This window comes from Mustela nigripes, chromosome 1 (assembly GCF_022355385.1).
Source record: "Mustela nigripes isolate SB6536 chromosome 1, MUSNIG.SB6536, whole genome shotgun sequence".
In the NCBI taxonomy this organism is placed as follows: domain Eukaryota; kingdom Metazoa; phylum Chordata; class Mammalia; order Carnivora; family Mustelidae; genus Mustela; species Mustela nigripes.
In genome coordinates this window covers 202780163-202797807 of record NC_081557.1, presented here as the reverse complement: position 1 = coordinate 202797807, position 17645 = coordinate 202780163, and the positions used below count along the sequence as shown (strand labels likewise).

Below are 17645 nucleotides of genomic sequence, written 5' to 3'. Positions count from 1 at the left end.
AAGAGAGGACTGATACCATCGAGAAGCTGGCAGGTGCAGGTGAGGCTGGCTGCAGGGCACTGAGAGCCTCTGTGGCTCCTGCGCCTCAGACCAGGTGGCTAGGTGCTCGTGAATGAATCTGGGATTGGATGTGGCGCATCCTCCTGAATGAGTGTATGTGTATGTGTGTGTGTGTGTGTGTGTGTGAATGGGGTGTGCACATCTATATTCAAACTTAGCTGGGGGAGGGGTAGAGAGAGCCTAAGAGTACCGCCAGGAAGGTGGGGGAGGGAAGGAGATAATTACCTCCCTGTGATGAGAGATTATCCACCCTCCTTCCCCCAGAGGTGATTTATAATTTAAAGATAAAGAATAATCAAGTCCTGGCAAGGAAGGACACAGTGTTGTGGGTCTGATTAGAATCTCAGGATGGACCAGCATGCGGGGGAGGGGATGGGCTGGGAGAGGGGAGGCCTTGCCTCCCCCCCCCCCCCCCCCCCAGTCCCAGCCTCCCTGAGGCTCAGCATGTCCGAGCTTGGCCCAAATTACAGCCGATTGGTCCCCCATTATTTCTCCCAACTTTTAATTTCTGCTTCCAAAGGATCATTGCCCGCGGTAATTGCAAAGGACCCGTCCTTGTGTGCGGAGCAGGCTCCGGGGACCGCAGTGAGAGGTGGCGCGCACACCGCTCGTGCACACGCCCGCGCACACACCCGCGCCCATCGCAAACAGCCTCACACCCTGAAGACCCTCGCACGCGCGCTCCCACCGCCGGTTCCCACCTGGGTCCCACCAGCGGCCCAAGCGCTCGCCGGCTCTGCTGTGGGAAGGGGGAAGGGCGCTGCCCAGGAGCAGCGGTGGTCTTACCCTCGGACGCCGGACGCTGGCCGGTCCTTCCGAGGGCCGCAGGGCCCTGTGGTGCGAACATCGCTTCTGTGGAGAAATATGTGCAAATAAAGACCCGGACCGAGGGCCTTCTTCTTTCTCCGGGCGTGGGGCTGGAAGAGTTTGCCGTAATGTGTCCCCTTACTTGCATATCGATTTTTATGTAGGCCGCCTGCTGTGTGTAGGATTCTTCGGTCCCCATTTTGGGGGGCGGGGGTGGGAGGGCCGTCCAGCCTCCCTCATTTTCGATCCCACTTCTAATGAGCGACCCAGGGGCCGCCGGCCCCGCCCCTCGCGGGGACACTAGGCCGGGCCCTAGTTTGACGACGCAAAAGGGGCGGGAGCGGGAGGGGCTGGAGGGACAGCGACCCGGAGCCACGAGAAGAGACCCCGGCAGGAGCGACCGGGAGAGGCGGGACCGACGTCCACTGAACCCGTGGGAGGGGTCTGAAGAAGCGAGGAAGACACCCCGAGTCTGTCCCCAGGACCCACCCCGCCCCAGCCGCTGAGGGACGCCGGAGCCTTGGGGACCGCCGGAGTGGCGGGACCGCGCGCCCTGAGCCCGCAGAGAGGCCGCCTGGGCGCCGCGTCCCGCGCCGGGATGTCCCAGCCAAGTCTTAGCGCTCGCCCGCCCGTGCGCCCCGGGGCCTCCGCAGCCCCTCCAACGATTGATCCCGCAATTATTTAAAAGCCAGGGCTGTCTCCTCCCCTTCGCCCAGGAGGCAGGCGCACCGTTTCCGGACGAGCAGAGGCGCAGCGACGCGCCGCTGACCGCGACAGCCGCTCGCGGCCCGCACCCGGGCTCCGGGCGGCGCGTCTGTCGGTCGGGTCCGGGGCTCCGTCCGTGCGTCCCGCGCGGGGCCCGCCTCCTCCGCCCGGGACCGTTCGCAGCCAATTAGGCGCGCGCGCTAACGAGGGCGGCGGAGCCCCGCGGCCGCCTGCGGGCGCACGTGTGTGCGGCGTGTGGGCGCGTGGGCGCCGCCGGCGGGGCCGCCATAAATGCGCGGGCCGGGCGCGGCGGGCGCCTGAGGCGGCGGCGGAGGCAGCGCCGGGCAGCAGTGGCGGAGTGCGGGGCACGGTGCCGAGAGCCAGGCGAGCCGCGGCCGCCGGCGCGAGATCGTGCGGCGGCGCCAGGGCCGCCGGGGATGGGAGCCCAGTAGCCGGCGGGGCCCGAGCGGCCGGAGCGGCGGGAGGCCGGCATGAGCGCGAGCGGCCCGGCGGCTCCCGGGGACGGCCCGGCGCTGCCGCCGCCGCCGCCCGGGCCCGGCCCGGGGCCCGCACCGCCCACTCCCGCCGCTGCCACCGCCCGGGACGCCATGGACGGGCGCGCCGAGCTGCCCGCCTTTCCCCGGGCCGGACCCCCGCCGCTCGCCGCCAGCGACACGGTGCCCGCGGCGCCCGAAGGGCCCGGGGCGGTTCGCCCTGGCCCGCCACCGCGCCCCACCTCCTTCTCGGTGCTGGACATTCTGGACCCCCACAAGTTTAACAGCAGAAGACGCCGCTGTGTGCTTCTGGGCCCGGTGGCGCCCTCCGCATGCGCCCCGTGCGCCTCGGCCCCGTGCGCTCCGGCCCCATGCGCCCCGGTCCCTGCCGCCCCGGGACGCCCGCCGCGCGCGGAGGAGCTGGAGCGCCGCGCCCTCGCCGCCGCGGGAGGAGCTGGAGCCGCCACCGGAGCTGAGCCGCCGCGTGAGTAGGACGCGGCCCGCTCTGGTAGCGGGAGCTGGGGGACGGGCCGCATCTCTACGTTTACGCTCCCGGGCCCCTCGATCAGCCGGGCCAGCCGGGCCAGCCGTGTGCCAAGGCTCAGTGCAAAGTTCGCAGCGCGCGGGGCTCCGTCCGACCCGGACTCCGGGGCCGGGGCCGCCCGGCGCCTCCCGGGATGGCTCCGCCGGGCCGGTCCCAGGGCTGCGGGGCTGCAGGGCCGGCCTTGGAAGGTAGTTGGTGCCAGAGGAGGAGGGGACCTGCGAGGCGGAGGGCTCGTGACCTCCCCGCCCCCACCGCGGCCGCCGGAGGCCTCCCTCCTCATTTCCTCCTTCTCCTTCTCTCTCTCTCTCTCTCTTTTTTTTTTTTTTTTTGGACAAATCAGACTAATTGTGACAAAACGCTGGTTATCTCTGGAAAAACAATTAAATCCCTTCGATTACAGTTAAGGGGAAATGTGCTTAGCGGCGGAAAGCGGCCGGTAATGGGGCGGCCCGCGCCCCCGGCCGGGTCGATATCCCATTACGGCAGCATGCATATCTCTTTCAAGCACCTTGCAAACTCCCCCCGAACATCTAAATTATAGGGTCAAAATTCGGATAATTACTCGATTAAAACCTATTACACTTATTAGGGGCCGCTATTGATCGAGAATTGCATTCGACCGGCTCCTGATTGCTTTTGGTGCCCCCTCCTCCGGCCCTTCCTCCCTCCAACTTCCCAGGCCCTCCGCTGAGCAGGGACGGGAGTGCGGGGTGGACAGGGCTGGGGTCGCAGCCTTGGGGCATAGGGCCCTCCCGGTACATGGGCTGGTGGGTTCCATGTGGGGTGGAGATGAAGGAGGAGCAAACCCAGCTTGGCTGGAGGGGAACCTATCAGGCTATTGGCCTAGCCAGGGTTCTGGGAGCCTCCACCCAGAGCCTCCACCCGCATGGGGAGCCCATCCCAGCGGAAGGCCGTCTCTTGGTTCCAGGGGTAGCCTGGTCAGGCTGTCTTCCTCCAACGACTACCTCCAACAAGGCAAAGCTAGATGGCCAGGTGCTCTCAGGATCCCCTAGGGGACAGCCTGCTCCTGCTAGGGGGTGTGGGTGCCCCCCACCCCCACACACCTGCCCTGCTGATTCCCATGCAAGCTCTGCGGTTGCCCTGGGGAAGGCTGCTGGCCCACGATTCCACATTTATTGCCTGGGTTTTTTATGCCAACCTGACACAACAGCGGGGTCTTGGTGCCTGACTGGGTTGCTGCGTGACCACCACGTGCCCAGGAACCACCACCACCTGTGGGGTGCGGTCTGCAGAGATGGCCTCCCAGGCCCTCCCTAGGACAGACTCTGTCTTCCAAATTTTCCACACTGGAAATGCAGCCTTTCAGGGGCCTCTGCTTGGAGGATCGGGGCTGCCCCTCAGACTGGGCCTAGTGGGGACGCGGATCCCCCCCACCCCCGCAAGTTAGCTCTGTTCGGGACCCACCGCGGGGCCAGGACCTTCTGGTCAGGACCCAGGCCTGCGGGCTTTCAGCGGAAGGGCGGAGGGGCCGCGGCTTGAGGTGGAAGTGGGGCCAGGGAGGCCGGGTTTGGTTGGTCCCCAAAAGTCCCCTCCCGGCAGGCAGCTCCAGTCCCACCCCTGGCTTCTGGCCCGCTGGCTCTGCAATGCCCGGTAATTGGCTGGCCCACGCCTTTCTGTAATTGGAGGGTAATATACGCCGAAATAAATTAAATGGCCGTTAACTAGTTTGTACATTACACAAAATGAGTTTAATTAAGTTTGTATCTGCCCCGCGGATCGATCGGAGCTTTCACTCCGCCGTGAACCCCGCGCGCGGCACCGGCCGGCCCAGCTCGGGCAGACGCCGCGAAGGGAAGCATCGAGAGGAGGGAACGAGCCAGGGATGGAGAGCAGACGCGGGCGGGCGGGCGGGCGCCGAGGGAAAAGGGAAGGAGAACGAAAGCGCAGGGCAGAAAAAGAGGAGGAGGGCATTAAGACAGAGAAACTACGACCCTGGAGGAGGGAACCTTTCCCGAGTCGGGACAGCCCGAGGGGACGAGCGCGCGGAAGGGAGGGCGCCGCGTCCTAACTGTCCTATCCTCTCCGCCCGCCCGCCCGCAGACGCCGGCGACCCCTGCAAGGCGGACGAGGCCGAGGCCAGCGGCTACAGCAGCGGCGGCGGCGGCCGCAGCCCGAGCGCGGACAGCGGGGACGAGGCGCCCGACGACGACGACGACGACGACGAGGCGCCCGACGCGGGGACTGCGCGCGGCGCGGAGGAGGCGCGGGGAGGCGGCGGCGGCCTCGCGGCCCGCGGGTCGGGCTGCCCGGGCGCGGCCGAGACGGAGGCGCCCCCCGGCGCGGTGGACGAGGCTGCAGCGCCCGGCCCCCGCGGGAACTCGCCCGGAGCCCCTGTCCCACCTGGGGCCTCGGCGGCAGCGCCGGGGAGCGCGGGCACGACCCCGCAGGGCGCGGCCGCGGCGACGAAGCCAAAGCGGAAGCGCACGGGCTCGGACTCCAAGTCCGGGAAGCCGCGGCGCGCGCGCACCGCCTTCACCTACGAGCAGCTCGTGGCTCTGGAGAACAAGTTCAAGGCGACGCGCTACCTGTCGGTGTGCGAGCGCCTCAACCTGGCGCTGTCGCTAAGCCTCACCGAGACGCAGGTGAAGATCTGGTTCCAGAACCGCCGCACCAAGTGGAAGAAGCAGAACCCTGGCGCCGACACGAGCGCGCCAACCGGCGGCGGCGGGGCGGCAGGGCCGGGCGCGGGGCCCGGAGCGGGGCTTCCCGGCGGCCTCAGCCCGCTCAGCCCGTCGCCGCCCATGGGCGCGCCGCTCGCCATGCATGGCCCCGCCGGGTACCCGGCGCACGGCCCCGGCGGCCTGGTGTGCGCCGCGCAGCTGCCCTTCCTGTCGAGCCCGGCGGTGCTGTCGCCCTTCGTGCTGGGCTCGCAGACCTACGGCGCGCCCGCCTTCTACGCGCCGCACCTCTGAGCGCGGCCGCGGACAGGGACCCACGGGCGCCCGCCAACGGGCTTGTACGGCCGCAGTCGTGGACTCGGTACACAGCCGGCTGCTACAGAAGAGTTTTACGTTTATTATGGACTGTACGCGTCGGGGCCGGGCTCGGCCCGCTCGGAAGCACTTTGCTGAACTTCGCTCAATCAATAAACCGCAGGAGGCTGCACCGCGTTCCTCAGGCTCCCACCTGCCCGCGCGCGTCCGTGGGAACTTCGTCGCGTCGGAGGTGCCTCGGGCCGTTGGACCAGGCACTGCGTTCAGGCCCCGGTGTTCCCTGGCCAAACTCTGCCCTCCCTTGGCGCCGCCCCCCTCCCCACACACAGACATACACACAGGGACACACAGGGACGCACAAACACACACAGGGACACAGACACAAACACACAGGAACACACACACAGACACAGGCTTCGGGTTGGGTGACTAAGTTTGTCCTCTGAGAGGCCCTGGTCCCCGCGTCTTCCTTCCCCCTACCCTGGGGCCCATGGCTTCAGGGACATCCCCTTCCTCCTCTGTGTAGCCTTAGGGGGCTCTTCGGGGTGGTGGACGCCTCGCGGGACGGAGCCGGGCGCAGGGTCTGGTCTGGAGCAACACTGTCTTCTGGGCACCTACCGCAGGCCCGGCCGGGACGGGCACTTGCACCCCCAGGCCCAGCAGGGACCAACCAGCTCCTGTGGCTTCCCAGGGGAGGGAAGGTGGGGCTCCCCAAGCTCGAGCGACTTGCCCAAGGTCTCCCGAGCTGGACCGCAAGCCCGGCAGCAGGTAGCGCTCCAGGCCGGCGCATCGACCTGCGGGTCCCGTTCTGGGTGCGGGCCGCACACGGTTCCTGGAGCCCTGGGGATGCGGGGAAGGGAGATGTGGCGGCGCCTGAGCTGGCGGCTGCCCGCCGCGAGAGCCAAAGCTGCGGGGATGCAGGCACTGGGGCGCGGTGAGGAGGGGTCCCTCGGGCAGCACCGCCGGGACTTGAGAAGAACTCGGGAGGGGCAGCAGGGTGCCGGGGCGCGGTGACTGCTCCGCGCCGAGGCCTGCGCGGCAGAGGGAGCTGGCTGCGCTCGGGGATGTGTCTTCTCTAGGCGGCGTCCCCTCCGCGGGAGGAGCCGCGGAGCTCTCAGAACTTGCTCCCGCGCCTGGTAGCCGCCCCACTTCGCACCCAGCTGCATCCACTTCGGGGAGAGCGGAGGCTGAGTTGGGGAGCGAGAGGGCGCGGCAAGGGTGGGTGGCAGCGACTCCCACACCTGCCGGAGCAGCAGCAGAGAGAGCGACCCCCTTGGCTTCACCATCACTAGTGGGTAAAGGACCACCGAGGGGCAGTCCCCAGCCGGTGGGGCTGGGGGTAGAGGCGGCTGGGACCACCTTGCCCACCACTGGGGCTGGCCTCCTGAAGGCTGTTGCTCTGCTTCAGAATCCCCCCCCCCCCCAACACACCTGCCACCCCTTCTCTGCGCTCCACCTGCTCAGCACTGGCAGCAGGAAATTTTCTAAGTAACCGTGCTGCCTTGTCTGCCCAAGAGCAGGGCTCTCCAGCTGGCAGAGCTCAGCAGACCCGATGTGTCTGTGCAATCCAACAGCAGAGGGTGGAGGGGGTGGGGACACCCCTTGTCTCACCACTGAGGCCTGTGCACCCAGGGTACAGGCAGCTGACAGAGGAGACCCAGAGCTCCAGAAAGTTCCAAATGGATCTTGGCCTAAACTCAAATCAACATTATTGTGCACTTAGCCTGGCTGGGCTTGAGGGCTGCCAAGCAAGAAGCCATAGCCTCCACCTCCTGGGCGCAGGGAGGACAACAGCAAAGGTGCAGGGGTTTTCCCAAAGTCCCCCTTGCTTGAGCTCAGTGGGGCCTGCTCCATCATAGCCCTGGAGGGAGAAGAGGTGGTAGGACAGGTACAGTCACCCTGCGAGTCCGCCCCGCGGCCCACGGTGCTCAGGCCTCCGTGAGCCGGCATCCCCAACTTGAGCTAGAGGCGGAGGTGAATGGTGGTTTTCCTAGCCCCTCGTTGCTGTCCCCCCACCATAGGGGTCCCACTTTGGTGTTAGTGCTACGAAGGGCTGTCTCAGCTTCGAGATCTGGGTGCACTCTGGGATGGTCCCTCCTCAAGCTCTTAGGACCAGTCCTGGCTGTGTCAGCATCCACCCGCATCCCAGATTACTCCCCTTTCATCTCTGCTTCCTGTCAAGCAAGGCACAGGCCCTGCAGGTGTGCACCTGGACAAATCCAGGCGTGTCCGAAGGCCGCGCTGTCTCCTGCCTGGGCACTGCTGAGCCCAGACAGAGGCAGAGCTCTCTCCCCCATGAGGCCACTGCCCACACCACTCAGCCAGCCCATGGCTGGCACTCTGGTGCATTGCTATTAGGATTGGTTTTGGCTGCATGAAAGAGAATATCCAAATGAACACAAGTTGAGAGATTATTCATTTTTTTCTTACGTGATGGAAATCTGGCCACTGGCAGCCCAGGCAACGATGACACCTACACAGAGTTCTTGGAAATCCTCTTCCATCCCACTGTGTGCTACAGCATTCCTGGGCTGGGAGCTCATCCTCAGGGACCCAGATGAAGGGCAACGCTCTGACCATCACATCCCCATTCCAGGCAGCAGATAGGAAGGAGAGGAGAGAAGGGGTTACACCCCTCTTCCTTATAAGGTGCTTTCCCAGAAGCCCATGTAAAACAGCTGCTCATAACATTGGTCTGAGCTTGGTCACATGACCACTCCTCACACAGGGAGGCTGGGAAATGTAGTTTTTAAAGCTGGTGGTGACTTCCCCCTTTTAAGGAGGGAAGAATAGGTATGGGGGCTGCTAGCTGACCTGCCACCTTCAAAGTTTTGCCCGCTCTCCTGCCTAGACCAGCTCTGCCTCTCCTCCCCGGCAGCTGGGCCTCACCCTGGAGAGGGCACTCACCTAGCCAGCAGCCCGCTGCCCCACCATGTCCACGTTCTTCTCTCCATGGCCCCCCACCGCCCCTCCTACGGCCTGCTCAGGCCACCTGCCTATTCCCAGTGTGCCCTCCCTCCTCACCCACTCTTCCCCACTGGGCCACATGTCCACACCCTCCTTCTGCTCCACCCTTGGTAGCCCAGCTGCCCCCTTCCAAACCAGAGTTACCTCAAGAGCTGTGTACACTCACTGTCTACATTGGCCTCTTCACCAGCTTCTCCACTTGAGCCCCCATGACCCCCACCCTGCTGCCTGGCTAGAACTGGCTGCTATTCCTCTGATCTGCCGCCCCCGCTGGACCCTGGGCTCAGCAGACCCCTCAGGCCCCACCTGCAGTCCCATAGAGATGAGCTCAGCTCGGCCACTGTTGGGGAGTGTGGCCCCCAGACTCTCACTCCCCATCTCCAGGACTTGCTTCTGTCCTCGCTTTCCTGCCAGCACTTGCCCAGCTCTTGCCCTCATCCACGTGGTCCCCTCCCCAACGAGGCAACAGAGGGTGCTTCTGTGGCTGCCTCTTCAGTCCCATAATCCTCTGCTGGGCCAGTCACTGCCTCTGCCCTCACGCTCCTCCTCCCTTACCTGCGGAGTCACTTCTGACTGCTCGCTCCCTGCTTCCAGCAAGCCAGACTTATCAGTGATATCCACAAACCCCCAAAGTGGTACCCAGGACCCATTGTGGCGTCCCCAGGTCTCTGCCCTGGGCCACTTGAGATTCATATGGCTCTGGAGTGTCACTCAACTCAGAGGGACCTTCCTAGGCTAATCAGGGGAAGGGGTGAAGCTTCCTGAAGGGGGTGACATTTCTATGGGGAGGATAAGTCTGGACATAGAGCCAGGGGCACCCAGGACAGCAGGTGGTAACAACTGGGGAGGAAGAGGAGGCCAAATAGGTCATTCACAGAGGTCTGTAGTCTGTAGGGACTGTCACATGTAGACACTGTTGCATACAGGTCCATGGGGAAAGGAGGTTCTCTTCCATCCCAGGGCTCCATCCCCCACAGGCAGGTGACAACTCCAGGATGCCACGTCCCACTCCATCCTGTGTGATGGCCCTTTCAGAGCAGCCAGCTGATGGCTGATCTCTTCACCCTCTTGCCTGGACACAGGAGTTGCTGGTAGCTGGATGCCTATCCCCTGCATAAAGGACTGTGTTTTCTGCTTGCTGGGCAGCTGGACACTGCCAGGTGACTAAGACTGGCAGAAGCAGCAGGGCACCTGAAAAGGTTCTCCACAGGAAACAGAGGTACACCCCCTCTGCTCCTTCTGTCCCCATACCCTGGGAAGGCTGGAGCCCCAGCAGCCAACTTGGGCCAAGAGGTAGCCTTAGGGATGGAGGCCCTATGCACTGATGCCAGCAAGCAAAATGCCCCAGTGGCACCGTGGTGTCACCAGGTTGGGGCACCCCACCTTAGGGCTTTTCATGACAGAAGCACACATAAATCCTGTGTTGGAGTCCACTAATTCTGTGACACCCTGTTTCTGTAATGGTCCGTCCAACCCCAGTGCTGAGGCCACGACTCTGCAGTGATGCTCCCTGTGCCCTGCCTTTCCTCCCTCCTATAGTCTACTCTGGATGGGGACAGCAGGGCCCCTCCCGCATGCTCCACCTGTGTCCCGTGCTGTTAAGTTTCACAAAACGTCCTCTTCCACCACACCTCTTGTTGCCTCAAAGTGAACAGAAAGAAGCCTCTGACATGAAAACATAGCACAAAGCTATAGTAACCTCAACAGTGTGGTAACACACACAGAGGCAAGTTGATGGGGGGGGGGGAGAGAAAGCTCCTGCGCAGAACCGCTGTCTGCGGGTACCACATGAGACAGCAAGGCTCCACATCAGCTCAAGAAACATGGATTCATCATGAAGTGGATGACACAGCTGAGCAGCTGTCTGAAATAGAAAACTGGATTTCCTGGTCACGTTTTAAATAAGAGTAAGTGATAAACAAATCAGTGATTTAAATGTGGAAATGAAACACATAGAAGTACCAGAGGAAACACAGAAAAAAATTTTTACTTGATTTTTAAAAAATAAATTTTAAAGATTTTATTTATTTATTTATTTGACAGAGAGAGAGAGAGATCACAAGTAGGCAGAGATGGAGGCAGGGGGGGAGGGAGAAGCAGACCTCCTGCTGAGCAGAGAGCCTGATGCAGGGCTTGATACCAGGACCCTAAGATCATGACCTGAGCCAAAGGCAGAGGCTTAACCCATTGAGTCACCCAGGTGCCCCCCAAAAAAGTTTTTAATAGAATCTTTGAGGGGGGAAGGGACACAGATACACGAACTTCCACATGGCAAAATATTAGCAAAGTCAGCAGATGGGAAATATTTGCAACTTGTCACACAGAGCTCATTTTTTAAAAAGATTTCATTTATTTATTTGACACACAGAGATAGATATCACAAGTAGGCAGAGAGGCAGGCAGAGGGGGAGCGGGAAGCAGGCTCCCTGCCGAGCAGAGAGCCCGATGAGGGGCTCAATCCCAGGAACCTGGGATCATAACCTGAGCTGAAGGCAGAGACTTAACCCACTGAGCCACTCAGGTGCCTCCAGAGCGCATTTTCTTAATGAACAAAGAGCTCCTACAACTTATGTAAGCTAATAAGCCAACAGGAAAATGACCAAAGGATATGGACATACAATTCACAGAAAAGGAGCCAGGAAGAGCGCTTTACCATACGAAAAAATGCTCAACAGTTGACTCTTAAAAGACAAGTGAATAATAGCCCCGAGATGCCAGTCTTCCATGGGGCTTGGTAAAGATCACGATGCTTGCCACCACGCCGAGGAAGGGAGGATTCCAAAGTCAGTGCTCTTGCAAGGTCACTTCTGGGAAAGCAAGCTGAAGTCCCAGGGCCTCAGCCCTATGCGTGAAGACGGGCGTGTCCAAGCACACCTGTGGCAGGACGGCGCAGTACAGTATAGGGCAGGGAAGGGCCTTCCTGCCCAGCACTCGGGACAGCTCGAAATGCCACAGAACCCGGGGAAAAACTGAAAAAATAAACTTTTTCAAAACTCTGGAAATTTAAAAAAAAAAAAAAAAAACTCTGGAAATTAACCAAAGACCCATAACAATCCAAGGAGGGTTCATCCTAGAAAAATGGCTCAGTCTTGGTGGGAAGGCAAACCCTGTGGCATTTTCAGTTGGTTATGCCCACACCCTCTCTCCAGCTATGCAGTGGCCTCCACACCCAGCAGCCTCAGAGCCGTAGCAGCCTCTGGGAGGGGAAGACGGGGTCTAGGGCACCCCAAAACCCCACCCTTACTCCTCTCAACTCCACCTGTCACTCCTGGACTTGTCTGGCTACTACCTGGAAAAAATCCACTCATCAGACTCGTCTTTTTCCTGGCCTGACTCAACTGGCTCAGTGTGGGTCTGCAGAGAATAATCAGGGCTACTGTTGAACAATGTAGTGGCCTGTAATGGCGACATCCGATTGGCCAGGGACACTGGTGAAAAATCTCAGAAGACTTGAAGAGTACTTAGCTCTTAACCACTGGTTGATCTTGAAGCCCTGAACAAGCAGGAAGTGTGAGCTAAAACGGAGTCGGCAACTGCCTGGCTGAGTGTTCAAGGTGTGCCCGACACACACACGTGGCTTTCTGCCAAGACCACAACACTTCTTGGATCGAAGCATTTAAGGAAGTCTCTGATCATTAGTGATCACTAAGCTGACCAGTTACTTCAGTGGCCAAGCATGACAAAGAATACAAATTTTTACATAATTAGTCCAGAAAAGATGCTAAATAAACAGCAACAAGAAGTTGTGGGGTGAGGGATCTGATTTCCAGAGTTGCCACGTTATGTTATCTAAAATGTCTAATTTCAACAAAAAAATTAAGACACACAAGGAAACAGGTAACTACGGCCCATACATAAGGAGCAGAGCAGTCAATGGAAATGGTCCCTGAATAAGGCCAGATGTTGAACTTATTAGACCAACACTGTAAACCAATTCTTATAAATATTTTCAAAGAAGAAAAGGAAGCCATGTCTAAAGGATTAAAATATGAGATAATGTTTCACCAAACAGAGAACATTGGTAAAAAGAAATTACAGAAGAGAACCAAACAGAAAATTCTGGACTTGGAAAGTACAACTGAAATGAAAAAATCATGGGGCACCTGGGTGGCTCAGTTGGTTAAGCCTCTTTCTTCAGCTCAGGTCATGATCTCAGGGTCCTGGGATCGAGTCCCACAACAGGCTCTCTGCTCAGCAGGGAGCCTGCTTCTCCATACCCTCCCCCAGCCTGCCTCTCTGCCTACTTGTGATCTCTGTCAAGTAAATAAATAAAATCTTTCAAAAAAATGAAAAAAATCATTAAAGCAAGTAAATATTAGATTTTACTTAGTAAAAGAAAGAATCTGTGATCCAGAAGATAAACCAATTAGGTTCATTCTGAGGAACAGAAAAAAGGAAGAAAAATGAACAAGGCTTCAGGGACCAGAGAGACACCACCAGCCCTCTGATACACATAAAGGGAGTCCAATGACATGAGGGACACACACACCCACACATACACAGAGGGAGAAAGAACCTTTGAAGAAATAATGTCCCCAAACCTCCCAAAATTGATGACTGACAACCTCTACACCCAAGAAGCTCAATGAATTCTAAGGAAGACACACACAAAGAGATCCATAACTAGACACATTTTTAAAACTGTCAAAAGTCAAAGACAGGGGTGCCTGGGTGGCTCAGTGGGTTAAAGCCTCTGCCTTCGGCTCAAGTCATGATCCTGGAGTCCTGGGATCAAGCCCCACATCGGGCTCTCTGCTTAGCCCCTTTTCTCTCTCTCTGCCTGCCTCTCTACCTACTTGTGATCTCTGTCAAATAAATAAATAAAATCTTAAAAAAAAAAAAAGTCAAAGACAAAGCGCATGTTGAAAGTAGCAAGGAAAAAAATCCAACTTACTGTGTACAAGGCACCTTCCAAAAACCCAGCTTATTAACACTGGCTTCTAGTCAGTGGACACCAGAAGGCAGTGGGATTACACATTCAAAGTGTTAGAACAGAAAAACTATTAACAACATATCAAAATCCAGTGAAGCTATTCTTCAAAAGTGAACAAGTTAAGGCATTCCAGATAAATGAGCATCGGGATAATTCACTGCCAGCAGACCTACCCCTCAAGAAACACTGAAGGGCACCCTGCAGACCAAAGTGAAAGACAAAAGCCAAATCCACAAGAAATGGAGAGTGCTGGTCAAGGCGGCCACACAGCCCAAGAGCAGACAGTATAATGTAAGTCTATTCTTTTTCTATCTGACTTTAAAGAGCTGCAAAAAGCAGTAATCACAAAACCATGTTGACAGGCTCACAATCTATCAAGATTTAATTAGTATGGCAAAAATGGCACAAAGGTGCTAGTGGAGAACATACCTATATTTGAACAGAGCTTTTGTATGCCTCCCCAAACTAAGCTGATACGAAGCCATACTGGATTGTATTTACTTGTTCACTGGAATCTTCAGAGCAACCACTGAAAAATTCCCCAAAAACCCCCAAACTCAGTGAAAGATACAGGGGAATCCAGTGAACATCCATGCAACACACACACACACACACACAGAGCAATGGGAAAAAGAAGAAAAAAGATGTGTAGAAAAACTGGGAAATGGTAGACATAAATCTTCCCTTCTCAGTAATTACATTAAAGGTAAATGAACTAAATATCACACTTGGAGGCAGAGATCAGCTGCATGGAAGTACAAGGATGGAAGAAGATATAGTGTGCAGACACCGCAAGGCGTGAGGACACCATACAAAAGAGAGTTTAAGACAAAAGCTGTTACAGAGACAGAAAAGACCCCATGACAAAAGGGTCAATCCATCAGGAAGAGTACGGACTTAATCAATCGAGCCTGAAAGCACATGAAGTAAACTGACAGAAAAGGAGAAACAGACAATCAAGAATAACAGAGGCAGCAACACCCCACTTTCAAGAATGGACAGAACAACTGGATTAAAGATCAACAGGTCTCAAGTGTACACAGAACATTCTTCCAGGAGAGCACATATATGAAATAAGTCTTAAATTTCAAAGGACTGAAATTATACACAATGTATTCTTTGGCCACATGGAATGAAATTAGAAATCAAATGACAAAAGAAAATTTAGGAAATTAACAAGTATGTGGAAATTGAATCAACTCCTGAATAATCAGTATGTAAAAGAAATTCAAGAGAAATTAGAAAATACTTGGGAGATATAGATGAAACACAACATACCAAAACTCATGCAATGAAGCTAAAACGGTGCTTAAACGAAAACTTAGTTATAAACACTTACATGGAAAAGTAACTACACCTCAAATCAAGAAGCTAATCTTCTATCTTAAGAAACTAGAAAGAGGGGTGTCTGGGTAGCTCAGATGATTAAGCGTCTGCCGTTGGCTCAGGTCATGATCCCAGGGTCATGGGATCAAGCCCTGCATCGGGCTCCCTGCCTGCTTCTCCTACTACTGCTCCCCCTGCTGTGTTCTCTCGCTCTGTCAAATAAATAAATAAAATATTAAAAAAAAAAGAAAGAAACTAGAGAGTAAACCCAAGGCAACCCAAAATTTTTCAATTATTTTTTATTACTTTTTTGAATTTATAAACTTTTATTATTATAAAGATCAGTGTAAATTAACAAACAATAAAAAACAAGAGAGAAAAATCAACAAAACCAAAAGTTGGGTTTCAAATAGATCAATAAAATTGATAAGCCATTAGCTAGACTGGCCAAGAACATTTAAAAAGTGAGAAAACACTCACATTTCTAAAATCAGGAATGAAAGAAGAGACACTGCCAGCAAGCTTCCAGAAGTAAAAAAAATTACAAAGGAATACTGTAAACAACACTATGTCAACAAATTACAACCAAAAACCCATATGCAATAGATATTTTAGATTCCTAAAAATATAGAAACTACTGAGACTGACTCAAGGAAGAACAGGAAATCTAAACAGATCTACAATAAATAAAGACAATAAATTAATTTTTAAAAAGATTTTATTTATTTGTCAAGGAGAAAAAGAGCACAAGCAGGGGGAATAGGAGCAGAGGGAGAAGCAGACTCTCCACCGAGCAGGGAGCCCGAGGTGGGACTCAATCCCAGGATCCTGGGATCATTACCTGAGCCGAAGGCAGACGCTTCACCAACTGAGCCACCCAGGCACCCATGAAAATAAATTAATTTTTTAAAAAAGTCTCGCAAGGAAAAGCCCAGGACAAAACTTTACTGGTAAATTCCACCAAATGTTTAAAGAATTAATACAAATCCTTCACAAACTCTTCCAAAAAACAGAAGAGGAAGGAACACTTCCCAGCTCAATCTGTGAGGCCCATACTACTCTGATACCAAAGCCAGACAGACGTCATAAGAAGAAAAGTCTGTGGTAATCTCTTTTATGAACACAGACACAAAAATCCTTAACAAAATACTAGCAAACTAGGTCAGTGGAATTGTAGAATATTAGCAAACCAGGTGCAATAACATATACAAAGAATTATATATCATGACCAACTGGGATTTATCCCGTGAATGCAAGGGTAGTTCAGCATGTGAAAAACAATTCATGTAATATACCATATCAAAAGAATAAAGGATAAGAAATACATGATCATTTTAATAGATACAGAAAGACATATGATAGAATTCAACATCCTTTCAAGACAAAAACATTCAACAAACTAGAATTAGAAGGGAACTTTCTCATCCTGGCAAAAAGCACCTACAAAAACCCATGGCCTACACCATTCTCAATGGTGAAAGACTGAAAGCTTTCTCCCCAAGACCAGGAACAAGATGAAGATGTCTGCTCTCACCACTGCTATGACACTGGACTGGAGGTTCTTAATTTACCAAGGCAATTAGGCAAAAGAAAGACAGGCATCCAAATCAGAAAGAAAGCATTCTATTTGCAGATGACATGATTATGCGTAGAGAAAATCCCAAGGGATCTACACACACACACACACACACACACACACACACACACACAGAGTTAGTACTGAGCTCAGCACAGTTTCAGGCTACAAGACCAACATACAAAAATCAATTATATTTACAATAACATCAAAAAGAATAAAATAGGGCGCCTGGGTGGCTCAGTGGGTTGGGCTGCTGCCTTCGGCTCGGGTCATGATCTCGGGGTCCTGGGATCGAGCCCCGCGTCGGGCTCTCTGCTCAGCAGGGAGCCTGCTTCCTCCTCTCTCTCTTCCTGCCTCTCTGCCTGCTTGTCATCTCTCTCTGTCGAATAAATAAATGAAATCTTAAAAAAAAAAAAAAAAAGAATAAAATACATAGGGATAAGTTTAACAAAATAAGTGTAAAACTTGTACACTGAAAACTACACAAAACTATTGAAATAAGCTAAAGAAGAGTCAAATAATAAGAATATCCCAAGTTCATGAATCATAAAACTTAATATGAAGATGACTGTGCTTTCCAAAGTAATCCCTAGATTCAACAAAATCTCTATCAAAATCTCAGCTGCCCTTTTTTGGTAGAAATCAACAAGCCGATCCTAAAATTCATTTGGAATTGCAAGGGACCCAGAATACCCAAAATAATCTTGAAAAAGCCAAAGTGGGAGGACTTACTTTCAGGAATCAAAATCACAAAGCTATAATGACCAAGACACGGCAGCACTGGCACAAGGATATGTAGGTCAGTGGGACAGAATGCAGACTCCTGAAATAAACTCTTACGTTTATGGCCAGCGGATGATCAGCAAGGTGTGATGGTATTTCAGTGGGGGGAAAGAATAATTTTACAACAGATGATGCTGGGACAACTGGAATCCATACACAAAAGAATGAAGGTGGACCCCTATCTCACACCATATACAAAAATTAACTCAAAATGGATCAAATACCTAAATAGCTAAAACTATAAAACTTTCAGAAGAAAACATAGGGAGTAAATCATGATCTTGGACCAGGCAATCTTGGACCAGAAACACACAAAACAAAAGAAAAAACAGATACCGGGTGTCATCAAAATGAACAACTCAGTGCTTCAAAGGGCACCATCAAGAAAGTGAGAAGAGAATGGGAGAAAATATTTGCAAACAATGTAAGGGTCTAGAATATATAAAGAATTCTTTTTTAAAAAGGTTTTTTAGGGGCGCCTGGGTGGCTCAGT

The 17645-nt window shown here is 54.7% G+C and overlaps 2 protein-coding genes across 4 annotated transcripts in view; one reads left to right on the top strand and one right to left on the bottom strand.

Moving 5' to 3' along the window:
• Nucleotides 1-2063: 2063 nt before the first annotated feature.
• Nucleotides 2064-5543, top strand: NKX1-1 (NK1 homeobox 1). The gene is made up of 2 exons (XM_059395635.1): nt 2064-2550; nt 4672-5543. Exons 1-2 carry the CDS (start codon nt 2064-2066, stop codon nt 5541-5543), a joined length of 1359 nt encoding a protein of 452 aa, XP_059251618.1.
• A 4955-nt stretch (nt 5544-10498) lies between these two features.
• The window catches only part of UVSSA (UV stimulated scaffold protein A), a 35583-nt gene continuing 28436 nt past the window's right edge, over nt 10499-17645 (bottom strand). Inside the window, exon 15 of one of the 3 annotated variants that reach the window (XM_059379185.1) lies at nt 10499-11500. The gene's annotated coding sequence lies outside the window, so the exon portion shown is untranslated. Of the gene's footprint in view, nt 11501-15490; nt 16771-17645 lie in introns of those variants that run through there. The other 2 variants (XM_059379167.1, XM_059379175.1) reach the window with 2 other exon arrangements.

Coding starts and splice junctions, on each gene's coding strand:
- NKX1-1 (XM_059395635.1), top strand. CDS start 2,064: ATGAGCGCGAGCGGCCCGGCGGCTCCCGGGGACGGCCCGGCGCTGCCG. Junction 2,551..4,671: donor CACCGGAGCTGAGCCGCCGC/GTGAGTAGGACG, acceptor GCCCGCCCGCAG/ACGCCGGCGACCCCTGCAAG.